Here is a 13,578-nt window from a genome sequence, read left to right on the forward strand (position 1 = left end):
GATGGCATACATTAACGTCGCTTAAATATCTGAATAATTTGAGTTTTTGGTACTTGATTACTTTGGTATTTGGATACATTTGGGTACTTAAGCGTTTAGATATTTGTGTACTTGCGTATTTGGACATTTTATTACGTGGGTATTTGGATATTTGGGTACTTGAGTATATAGATACTCGATTACTTATATATTTAAATACTTGGGTACACGAGTATTTAGGTATTTGGAAACTTGCATATTTGGATATATTAGCATTTAAATATTCAGGTTTCTGGATATTTCAGTACTTGAAAACTTTAATATTCGATTACTTGAATATTTAAATATTCAAACACCAGTTTATAATGACTCCGATATATGAACATTTAAAAATATAACTGCTTGAATATTTAGATACTTCGATATTTCAGTACTCGCATGACGCTACACCGCAATACCTCAGTAATATCAGTTACAGAAAACAAGTAAAAAAACCAAACAAAGTATAAACACTGAAATTACCGGAAACTTCGCTCAAACACTGGAACTTTGCTTCGGAAAGCGATTACTACGAACGGTGGTTACAGTTCGCTACAATCCTCCAGGGAGATAGGTACTCAAGAGTAAAACGTTCGCGCATACCGTCGTAAAAATTCGACGAATCAAGCGGAAACTTGGCAGTGGTGGAATAAAATGAAATTGCGGGGGCAATTAAATTGGCCGCGAAGCAAAGCGTACAATTTAATTCGAGATAATCTTTCGCGTTAGGACGAATACACTGCTGTGTTCGCACGTACGGTATTCACCGTGCATCATTTCCAGGTGGACGTTTTCATTGCAAAAATTACGACGTTATTACTCTACTTGCGTACGCGTGTCATTGGATTTCAACGGTATACATATAGATATGTACAATATTCTAGCAGGCGATCTAGTAGGCGATGCGTAATAAACCAAAATATGTTAGGAGCCACGTATAATTCCGAGTATTATTGTTAAGACAATACTCCGCTGTCGAACTGTGACGTCGAATTCAGGCAATTTCAACCGTCCGATGTTGGCCGTTATATTTCATGAAAAAAAGGGAAGGTAGTGGGAATGGAGGCACGCGCTCCGTTGTTCGTACCGTTCGGGGTAGTTAATAAACGAATTCTGAAGATATCACTTCGTGCCGTGGTAATTATTCTCACCTCAACGAATCGTCCCATATCACTTCTCATCTCACAAATAGTTTATTTTACTATTTTTTAGTTTTTATAGTTTATTAAATTTTACAGTTATTTTTTCGTTTTATCCCAAATCTACCTTAGTCAAGGGGTTAAAGCATTTGTTTAACTTTCCAGTTACCTTCAGTTTTTTAAATGACACTCTATCATTCTTCCACCTTTTAGCAGACAAAGAGACGAATTCTGGAAGCAAAATACTGTTCTTATCATTTAAACCAGCTTGTAAGCTTTTGTCGTCCAAATTGCTCAAAACGAAACATTAAACATTTGGTTACACAAACTTAGAAACAAGCAAATTAATTAAATTATGTCGTTTACTGTGTACATTTATATTTACAACAGTGAATGACTTCACAATTTTATATTCGCGAAGACCACTAAATTAAAAATATATACCTACTTCAGTCAGCTTTTACGCCTCTCTGAACAAAGATTTTTAAAAGCTATAATTTGAAATGGTCCACTAATAATAGAAATAATTCAGGTGATCAAGCTACGTTATCCACCCTGTATATGCACTCTCTCCGCAGAAAATAATTGTGAAATCTACATCAGCGATGGACCAGGCAAAATCGCCTCTCGTCTCCCTCTTGCAAAACTCTTGATCCGACTGAAACGAAAATCGCTTGAAATGCCGGGATTTGATGGCCACGTGACGTTATGCTTTTACGCGGCGATGCAAATGAGCATCGAAAGTGCGTGGCAGTAGATTTAACGCGTAGAAGAGAAAAGGATTTTGATCGGACTTGAAAGCATCCTGTTTGTCATTGGATCGAATAAATATTGAACGTGTTTGGGAGTGCATTCAATGAGAATACCGGAAAAGATTCTGGACCGAATAACACGAAAGCGTCACGATTTTCGATAGGCCGAATAAATGTCCCGCATCCATAGAGCTCGTTGAATGGTCAAATAAATACTTGTGCAATTTTTGGAGTATGGATGTGCATGCACGCACGGTTTATGTAAATATGTGGAACGTATGCAGGAAATAGATTGGAAACACATGATTTTGTATACGACGCAGTAAATGGAGCTTTTATAAAAATTTGGTGAACGTAGGCTGCTCCATTGGAGAGAATGCAAAAATTTAATCATTTGAAAGCAGACATTCTTTTGTGATTATATGTATAGGGCGAGTAAATGTCACGTATCAATTATCGAGGAAATTAAATTTAGTTTTAAACACGATGTGAATTTTCATAAGAAAATTATATTGGGAAGTAAATCCAATCTCCTGTCCCCTTTATCGACACACCTATATTAATTACCGGCTACATCGTGTCCTGATTAATTAATTTTTTAGCAGCATGTTCCTTATTAATTGTGATAAGTTCGTTTATAGCCTGACAGGTTTCTGATATTGGGTGCAACCGCTTGAATAATGTACAGAGTGAACCTATATAAAATGACTACCTCGGTTATTTCCAATGTGTCTTGACTAATATTTTATATGATTAGTTCTGATGCTAAAAAAGTGTTTATTCGTGAAATCTTATGAAAAATAATCAATTCAAAATTAAGAAAATCTAAAGATGAGTTGGAAAATATGGAAAGAGGATGATTCACGAAAATGTACAGTAGCCAGCTGGAAATCCTCTCCGATCCAAATTACCCGAACCAAAAAATGAAAATTCTTTCCTCAACTTCGGAAAAAATGAAGATAATCAAATTAAGTGGTTCACTATGGACATTTTCATTGTATTAAAACTAATATATCTGGCACTGCAACAGTGAATAACCTCGCAATTTTATATTCATGAAGATTCCTGAGGAAATTAATTTGTAACATATTCTGAACTTCAATTGTTCACCATGTTACTCGGTGTATTTATAAATTTTTGTCACTTTTAATGGAAAAATGGAAGCATTTGGTCCATAAAAGCAACGCGACACCGGGAATAATGACATTTCGTTTGCATTATGCAACACAAAAGCGGCAGTAACCCAGAAATAAATCAAAGCATTCTTTTATATGGACATTTATTTTCATCGCTTTTGAGCACTGCATCTGCCTTTGAAATGGTGTCCACGTATTATGGTATATAAACCCGCCAGAACGATGCACCGTTATCCATAGATCAGTGTACGTAGTCGAACAGAAACGTCCCGCAAAAAGACGCAGGAATCCTTTATTTATTACCGATGCATGAATATTGAACGTGCACCAGCGTGATGAGCCAATAACCTACTTTAACTATACATGATTCAAGCATCGTGGCGCTCGATATTAGCTGCAATAAAAGTAGGCTTTGTGTGTGGCTCTATCATTGAGTACGCGCAGTCGAAATCATTATTCATTGACAGTTATCGTATTATCGATTTCGGATTCCCTTATTAAATTATTTAATCAGTAGATTTAGGTGACATTCGCCATAAATGCTACTCATGAATCGATTGTACGTTTTCAATACAGAATTTTGATAAAATATATTGAAAGAGTGAATTCGATGTGGCTATCAACTGGCGTTTATATGCACAAAGGAACTGGTTACAAATTAAATAAAACGCATTATAATAGTAGTACGATCATGCGAGTCTGGTAAAATAGTCGTAATATGAGCTAGTTATAAAAATAGATCCACTGATAGAATTTCTGTGATTTGCTTGTATTGAAAATATTGTACAAAATGAAAGGATTTGTGAACAGTGAAATGGAATAAAGTGAACGTGTCACGGATTAAAATTTGGGATCGAGCTACATGAGTTACTGCACAATTTTGATTTTCAATACAGTGAAAGTTTCAACTCCCGTTACAACAAAAAAGGGAAATGGGTGCGTAGTTTGGCGAAAGTATCAAGTACTTGCACATTTCCCAATTGTTTTACAAAAAAAGAATATTTTTTCGTAACGAACAGAACTCTGTGCAAACGTCCGAGCCAATCATTCTCGAATTTGACAAGAGGCCTTCGAAAAACTCGATTCACCCCAGTCTACCGTCAGTTCACCGATTCGTGTTGTATTTCTCTTAACAGTTTTGTTTCCGACGCCGCGCTTTAAAGTAGAATTATCATTAACTGGTTTCTTTTCTTTTTCCTCTTTTACTTTATTTCTTTATTTGTGTGTAATACCTTTCTGTTTTTTTTTAAATTTATTATATTTAGGTTGTACTTAAAAGCAGCTAAGCTGAGCCTTCTTCTTTTTTTTTTGCACGGTGTAATAAATACATTACAATTAATAGAAATTACTCGAAATGCAAGCATGTTTTGAGTGGTGATATCCATCGATTCGGTCGTTTTGAAAATTAGGCTTTTTACCACTTCGACACGGCAAAATTGCATAAGCAGATTATAAAATCTGTTAAACAGTCGACGACGAACGGATGCACCTTAATTGCTCTCACGTTAATAAATATGGTAAGCATCCAAATTGCCCGATAATCCATCGAGTGTTTAATCGATTCTATCGGCGAAAAAACGATTGGAAACATTTGAGCACCCGTTGAAACCGTATGAAATCAAAATGTTCGCTTAATCGGATCGTTGGGCTGTAACTGTGATGAAAAACATGAATAGGTACCATTCGACTTTTGAGCTTGCGATATAGACAAAATTCTCTTCTATTTATTTACGAGTAAGAAACTTATAAATTTCAAGAAAAATTTGAAGAGCGTGGAGTTTAATTTTTAATCACTGCAATCTTAAAATCTTTTTGGTCAATACGAAACACATTTGTTCGCTTTAAAGGTGTCGAAAGTTGAAGGACCTGTGAACATGTGTGAAATACGAATTACATGTTCAGTCTCACTAGTCTTGACGCGAAACTCAGTATTCCCTTCAATTCTGACTCTACATAAACCATTTGCAACAATAGAAATTTACTAATAGGTTTTCTCAAGGTCATTAAAACAAAAAATTTTAGTCAAACTTAGTGTATTATTATTAAAGTGATTTTTTATACACCGGTTACGTGTATATTCCTCTCCTACAACAACCAAGGTCAGGGTTTAGTTACTTCTTCGACCAATTATAGTTAGCATTCAAAAACCGAAAGACATCATTCACACTCGCCATGGAATAAAGTAATTATTAACTTCTGGGGACGGTAACGCGTATTATGGAAGTTTTATCGAACATCTCAGATTTTTCGTTCGCGTTATAATGGAATTTTGAAGTAGATTAAGAATGCATGCATGGCTGCTCCGCGTTACAGCTCCTAGGGAATTTCAACGAGACAGAAATGGAAATTGCCGCTTAAGGGAAACGAAAGAAATCTGCAACCCTGATGCTACAAGTATAAATAAAACGTCAGAGTTCTTCTGAGCTTAGCTTTTCATACAGCTTCCCTATATTATAAAAGTTTCTTTCTCTGTATTTAATAACGTACTAATAATAATTGTTCATCGTGTTGAAATAGTTGATTTTTGTATTTTAAGAAATGTCACCGGTATCTCAGTTTATAATATGGTTCCTCCAGCGAGAACTGCGATATTTGTATTATCTTTCCTTTGCCCGCAACAATACGTACGATCCCCAATTTTTAATCACGCTTCGCCCGTGTAATAGTCGAACGAAAATTACTTCGAACTTTACCCAGTTTCGCTAATAAGTCCTTGCGTCCTTTCGTCTCCCTAGCGTCTACGTGGACCGACCTAATTATATGCTTATCGTTAACAGCACAGATTTCAAAGTTCCGCCCGCAGGAACTTCATCGTGCGGCAGCGCACGGCGTTGCCTTATTACAAACATACCCAGGTATAATTATTCATGGCTCTCACGATAATCTCCAGCCAATGATCTTGCTTTGATATCCGTATCCACAATGTCTAAAGTTCCGCGAACTTAAATGGGTTTCAGTGTAATCCATTGGGATCAGAACACTCTCGGTTAAAAGGCACATGAGCTTGTTGAGGTTTGGAACGTTGCTCATGTACCCTATCACGGGTTTAAGATCAATACATCGAGATTGGTGAGTTACGGGATTTTAAAATCGGCGAAATTTTTTAACAACCCGAAGCAGACCAGAGGAAAGGAGCCTCCAATGTAAATACCAAAACTTAGCGATACTAATTAGGAGAGGTTTTTAATTTAGGTGTCCGCCTCCGATTGCTTTGGCTTTTGGATATGTTTTAGGGGACCGAAAAATAAGAAATAAGTGTCCTTGTATTTTGGTCCGTTTACATGTTTAGGGGGTGAAAGCACCCCTCAAAGTTCAGAAGAAGAGGTACAAAAGTGACTGGCAACAAAAACATCATCCCTACAGAAAGTTATGACGAAAATGAAATTTATATTATGTTTTATTCAACACAATGTTATAATATTCTTTAAACTAACAATAGAAACTCTTATACCTCTTCTTATGAACATTGAGGGGTGGTTTAACCCTCCAGATATGAAATCGGGCCAAAATAAAAAACACAGATATTCTTTTTGTGTTCTCTAAAACATATCCAAAAACGAAAGTAATTTGAGGCGGACACCTAAAAACCACTTCTTGTAAGTAAATACCAAAAACATAGACTACACCAGCTAATGATGAGTAGAACTTGGTAGAACGTGACTCTAAGCACCCACGTTTAAAATCCCAATTTCTACTTTACCCTCCCTCGAACTATAATTTCCTAAGGTAGCACAACATTCCACGTATACCAGCGAAATGAAATTACTAAGCCTCACACCGGCCTCCCACAACGAATGGCGAGAAAGTCAACGGAGGTCTAAAAATACCGAAGCATCAGGGACGTTCTTTAAACATTCAAGCCGGCCCAGTAAATCACACGTGGATAAACGTGGATAAAGGTAGAGCCACAAAAGTAGGCGTGACACTTCGCATTATAGCCTGCCAGTTATTAAGCCTGAGCTAATGGCCCGAACGCGTGCGCTGACAGATTAAAAGACCGCTCATCCCTCGGGATAAACGAAGCTGAGGGGTACGCAGGGTGGAAAAAAAAACTGAGCGTGCAGCAGCGGCGCCATCAATCTTACCTGGACGGCGGTGTAGGGTGAGTTCTTGCCGGGGAATCCTCGAAGGAAGTCGTCGTCGTCTCGTGTGGCGATAGTCGTCAGGTTTAGAAGCAGGGTGCCTTCGGTGGTGATCACGTCCGTCCCCTCCATACGACCCTAGTCGGCGGTCTGGAGCATCCGAAGCGCCCCCCTCGTCGACGGCTACGTCATGCTCCTTCTCTCCTCTCGACCATGGGATTCCAGGGAGGCTCAGGCCGTGCATGGGAGTCTTCCCTCGATTCCTCCACTTGCCGACGACCTCAGCCGCTCATCGCCGTCGTTTGCGGGGTACTGTCGTTCCAGCCCTGAAACCACATTCGAATTGTCATTAGTGGGACACAAGGTGGCTGCAGAACGCTTTTTATAGGCGTAGCTACTGGGAAGGTGGGGTTGCGTGGGTTCCTCAGAAGGTAAATTGATCAACTCCACCCTTGTGTAAAGATGTGGTTTAGTAGCCCAGTTTGCGATTAGTACAATCTGTCTCCTGTAACTTTTTTGGGGAGTTGCTCAAGTGGTTTTGAAAATACGCGGTTGTTGCAAAGTGTATTCTATTGCCGTGGTCACTATAAAAAAAAATTGGGATCCTGAGAGTATCTTGGAAACTAAATTTATCAACTGCTCTCTCGGTAAGTTTTCCAGTTTTATTACCTCAGCATATGATTAGTAGTATTAGTACATTTACTAATTTTCTTTACTTTCTGTTTTGTAGAACTGATCAGTTGGTTTCTGAGAACATGTGGTAGTTGCGAAGTATTTTTGTCGATCACTTACATTAGAGATTAAAAGAATGGTACGAGCAAATGGTAATTGGACGAAGAGTGCAAAATGGATAACAGTGTCCACTGTTAGAATACTGATGAAGCCGTACCCTTTGCGAGAGGTGGAATCACTTTTTCCGGAGGGGCACGACTTACAGCTGAAAGGTTCGAGGAGAGTAATCTGCCAGGACGTGGACCATGACGCTTTCGAGGTCCTTCAACGATCTCATTCGCTTATAGATACAAAATTCATGACGTAACTGCTCTGACACTTCATAAATTTCAAGGGAACAGAAGGGTTAAAAGTTTAGTCTCATGATTTATGGAAAGGGCCACTGTAAATGAGGTGTCGTCGGCTAAAGCTCAATACAGTTGATTAATGCACGGAGGGCGCTGTACAAGCACCTTATATTGCTTTTTCTGATGTAGCAAACCGAAGGAAATAGAAAAGAACAAGTATTCTCTGGCAATATTTCGGATAATGACTTACAGAAAATTCCCCGAAGAATGAACTGTACTATTACTATAAAATTCCTTCGTGTAGAAACTAACAAAATTTAATTTTAAACAGAGTCCTTCAGTGTCTTGTAATTAAGACAGTGTATAATATGAAAGTTTTATTATCTCCGTGGTAAGATGTACCACAATTAATATATTTTAAGCAACATATTATAATTTGTAAATATTGGCACAAAATATTTACCAAACGCAGGTCATTAAATTACCGCCTTCGCATCGGAAGTTCTCAATGATAAAAACATTTTCGTTCCACGGTAATCTTCGTAAGTTCCTCCAATAAATATCCCCTTGTTTAAAATGTAGCCTTGTTACTGTCAATATGTTCGCAACTACTCTTATAAATTTACACTGGCGATCAGAAAATATTTTTGCAGCATATAACGCGATTACAATCTAAGAAGATAAAAGAGGGTGGAGGAGAAGGAAGAAGGACTGGATTAACTCCTCTGGAGTTTAGGTAATTAAAAGCCTAATTGCTTTATCGCTGGCATTATTAAGACGCTCCCAGGAAGGCAGATCGTTGTGCGAATTAAAATCTAAATTAAAGGGAAACGGGAGAGTAATAAATCATACGATCGTGTCGAGTTCAATTCTCGTTTCACCGTTCGGATTATTCGAATTCCAGAAATTGCGCGATGGTACGCGGTTCCTCGACGACGGAAACCAGGAATACTGGGGCGGGTTAAGGAAATGTGGATCCTACGAATATTCGTCGGAAGAAAAGTATTCGGCGATGGAATGCAATTCATAATCATATTATACAGGAATATTGAATTTACGATATTGACGTTAGAAATGCGAATAGTAAAGAGAAAACAGGAGGTTGCATTCTTTAGATACCTAGGTGTGCGGGTACCCGAAATTACGGGACCCGATTTGCGATTCGGGAGCCGATTTTCTTGCTTAAAAATTCTTACATCTGATAGCACTGCAAAATCACAACTTAAAAGTTATCGGGTAGCCGAGACTCGGTAGAGCTACACGCGCTCGACGCCGAATACACCATCGAATAAAGTTAATGTTACAGTTACATTTAAAGTTAAAAAATTTATTCCACGCTGAAGTTGAAATTCCCGATGAATAAAAAATTTGACTTTATTCGTCGAATAATCTAAAGTTAAAATAACTTTTATTTGATCCTTATTTAAATAATTTTTTATTTAGTTAATGCCCAACTCTGACGAAGGCCATACACTTACAGGGGTGATGCGAATGGGTTAAGAAATAGTATTAATAATAAATTACATATGTAAGCTAATATTTAGGATGGGTCCGAATTGACCCTTCATCCGACTGGCGAGGTTTAAGAGCTTAAGATTGCTTCTGCTGAGAAAGTTTTGTATAAAGCGAACTCCTTGTTGGGTTTGCTTTCAAAGTAAACACTCGCAAAGTCCCGGACACCATTTTCGACGCTTCCCATTAAATATCGACGCGAAGACACGCCAAAACCATGCACGCACAGAATGCAAATCGTGCCGACGCCATCAGAGTGTTAATTTCTTGGGCTTATTGTGTAACGCGATCGTGAAAAATCTAATCAACGATATCAAGAAGTATGTCACCAAGTTGCGGAACGGCCATTGTGAAATCTCACAACCCGTCAATGATCACCATTAAATCCCACAACACCGTCGGTGTCGCGGTCTATTATACCGAAATCCTAAAATCCTTATTTAATAGAGACCTTATCCCTCCATTTATCTGGATCAACGTATTATATAACCTTTGCTTGGCCCCTAAATAAAATCCTCTACGCTGTAGCTAGATCCTCGATGAAGCACCCCATGAAATCCCTTCCCTAGTTACACGAAATTTCGCAGAACACTCAGCCCGAGTAAAGTAACAATCCCCCAGCTACCAATATAAATTTCAGTTTACCCTACTGCACACAAAGTGTATTTGACTATAGCCACCTCCGCCGCGATAAACTGCGGGTAATCACTCGATCTAAATCCTTTTTAACCCGTCATCCATTACGTCGAAGCACGGCGCAGCGTTCAGCAACGCTGCATCTCCTAATCGAGACCTAAGTCGACCTGTATCGCTGGAATCACCGGTGTTACGGTACATTGGTGTCGTTAATTCCCCAACATCCTGGCAGCAGGGCTCGATCGCTGCTTCGTCAGTCGGAATTCGACTGCAAAGTTATCCTGAATTTAAGGGGTTCGTACAGAAATGGATTTTGCAATGGGGGTCTGCATTCTACTTTCATGAAATGGATGAAACTCAAATGCAATATTGACTGTACTGAAACAAAAATGAATTAAAAGAGGAATATACATATCCCTTTTTGGAAAACATTTCTAGCTATTTTAACCCTCGATTGTCACACCTATTTTTTCGAACGTAATTGTCACACTGGGTCGATACGACCCAAGCTAATTTTCTATCAGCTGCTATTTAACCCTTCGTTGACACACCTCCTTTTTCGATCAACTTTGACATACCTGGGTGGCTCACACCCAGAGTGGCAACGAAGGGTTAAAAACTATCTGTTAAATTAAACCGCAAAAATTCTGAGATAAAGCTTAATCGATTATCGTTGATTTAATCGTTGAAGAGTAACATTTAAAATATCATCATATTTAAACAGTAGTACCATTTTCAATGACACCTCAAAAATATTTTACCTAAAAGTCAAATTGAGGGTCATTTTGACCCAGTGTCACCACCGAGGGTTAATGTATAATACTGAAGTAACTAGCCATTCACGAGTGTACTCAAGCAGCACTGGTTATCTGTGTTTATTAGCTTTATATTATATCCTTTAGTACCTCGTTACTTTCTTCTGTACTATCACTTTTTAATGCTTCCATTATTATGCAGTAGCCTAAGATAAGCATATGTATATATTTCTGCAACGCTCGTCATTACGTTAATTCTTCTTACCTGGTGCTTCCTTTAATACACATAATGTACCTATCCTCAAACAAAGAAGACCAAGTATGTACTATGTACCGTGTTGCCCCGAAACAAAGGCTGGGATGCAATAACTGACCCAGAGCTTATTAAATTCTGATTCGTGCATGCTATAGTAAGTCGACCGACGCGGGAAGACTCCTTTGTTATATAATAATAACACTACTGTAAAGCCATCACTACACGTTGTTCACGTACCCATAATACGAAATTATTAATGGTGAAATAAAGTGAGATACCTAAAGAAAGTCATTCCAGAGATTTTTACGTTTCCAAGTAGTTTGTGTCTTTAGGAATTTATGCGAAGTGAAATGTTTGACATGTACTTTTTAAAATAGGCTGGCCATCTTTCAGGTACTCTATTATTTTTACCTTTGAAATCAACAGTGATTAATTGTTAAAAATAAGTTAAGTTCACGCTGAAGAAGTAAAAAATATTCCTATCTATGACTGGATACTAATTGGATATTTATATCTTAAACAATATAACCATATCAACCTTTGCTTTCTATTAAAAATTCTAAAATATAAGTAATATTCATCGAAGATACCACGTCAGAAATTTAATGATAGTATGCCTCTTTCTCTAGATACGCTCATCGCAGTATCTTAATATCAAAGGTTCGATTCTATTAATTGGGACTATACACTGCCACGTGGCAGGTACTCGAGCCAAAAGGTGTAAAATATTAACAGCATCAACTTGACTTACTAGAATTTCGCTCGAAGCGAGCTTGCATGGTAGATACTCGTAAAGCTACATAATTGTACCGAGTATTAACGTTATAATTGCCCCCTGAAACAATGGGCGATTATTGAATCGGCGGTGTTACATTCCAAATTAAACAATAAATCGAGCATGGAACGCGGGATATCTAGAGCAGAGGTGTTATTGGTCACGCGATTCAAAAGCCATTCAAAATGTGCTTGCAACACGTCGATGCCCTCAAATGAAAGAACCGCTTCGAAAATCGACGTTTCTCTGCAGAGAAAACGGCAGAATATCGTGGAGTTCACGGAACTCTTCGCTGATTGCAATTAACACGTTCGAATTTTATGGAATAAAAATTGCCTCCGAACGAAATTTAGTAGTTCTTTGAACAGTAATAATTCCAGAAATATCTATTCACACAATAAAATACAATTTCCATACAAAATTTCATGAAATTTGAAAAGATGACTAGATGATAGAAACCACAATATGACAGCTACATATGTATGTACTATCTATTACAGTGCGCGAAATGTAGCTATAATTGAATGCTTGAAATTCCCAAAAGTTGTTATTAAAATAATTAACTTTTTACTCAAGGAGTCTGCATGCTTACAAATTCTAAAAATGAGGCCACAGTACGACAAATTAGCAAAGTGACAAATAAGAGTAGCTTAGAATTACTGCTACAATTAAAGCTAATCTTAAATAATAGAATAAAATAAATTGGAATAGAATGGAACAGGAGAACACCGACAAAATAATAATATTTTATAGAAAAGTTGTATTACCCAAAACCGGAGGAACCCGCAAAATGTTTCATTGGACAATTTGGAAATTACATAAAATTGCGTAAAATTAGTGCATTGTTTGTCAAGCTGTCGATACAACGTAAACAATCGGCAGAATTGAAGCACAGACACATCATAAACAACGCCACTCGACCAACGAGTTCTACTTAACCCAAAATTCCCACTGCATCGCAATTCAAGCGGCTCGCGTGTAAAGCTGATATTAACATTAGTGGACGCGAGATTGGGTGGCAATATATCAAATCAAATTTCCCTGGCATATCAAGCACCGACGCACAATCACGGCTCCTTATTATTCAGACAGCGAACACTGTCCATTTACTATCAAATTTGGTCCTTGGCTATCGTTAATGCAGGGTTTTGCGAGAGGGGCGAAATGGAAACGAGGGACTGATGGAGGATAGTCGAAGGAAATGCACAGAGGACGTAGGTGGTACTCGATAGGAATGAGATTTCGATTAGTGATACTTTGGGATAACGATTATTTAAATCGATGACTGCTTCTGGGGGGATTAAATAGGGACTTGATTCTTTGAAAAGAAGTCAGTCAAGGATCTGCGATGATAGATAGTGCATTTTAGATTTAGATAAAGATATAGGAACCTTTCTACAGATTGGAATTTATTTGATCGTTTTACTGCTCGTTATAGAAACCTACTCTTCTGAATTCAATCTCCTAAATTAATCAAGAACTCTGCTCTGTTCTTCGC

General features: G+C 37.9%; 1 protein-coding gene across 7 annotated transcripts in view; it reads right to left on the reverse strand.

Moving 5' to 3' along the window:
* The window catches only part of 5-ht7 (5-hydroxytryptamine receptor 7), a 226,831-nt gene that overhangs the window by 137,994 nt on the left and 75,259 nt on the right, over window positions 1–13,578 (reverse strand). For 6 of the 7 annotated variants that reach the window (XM_076808785.1, XM_076808789.1, XM_076808790.1 and 3 more), the window contains one exon: window positions 7,131–7,453. In XM_076808785.1, the coding sequence (XP_076664900.1) occupies window positions 7,131–7,259 (129 nt within the window). In that variant the 5' untranslated portion in view covers window positions 7,260–7,453. Of the gene's footprint in view, window positions 1–7,130; window positions 7,454–13,578 lie in introns of those variants that run through there. The other variant, XM_076808791.1, reaches the window with a different exon arrangement.

Source organism: Andrena cerasifolii, chromosome 3 (genome assembly GCF_050908995.1).
Source record: "Andrena cerasifolii isolate SP2316 chromosome 3, iyAndCera1_principal, whole genome shotgun sequence".
NCBI lineage: Eukaryota > Metazoa > Arthropoda > Insecta > Hymenoptera > Andrenidae > Andrena > Andrena cerasifolii.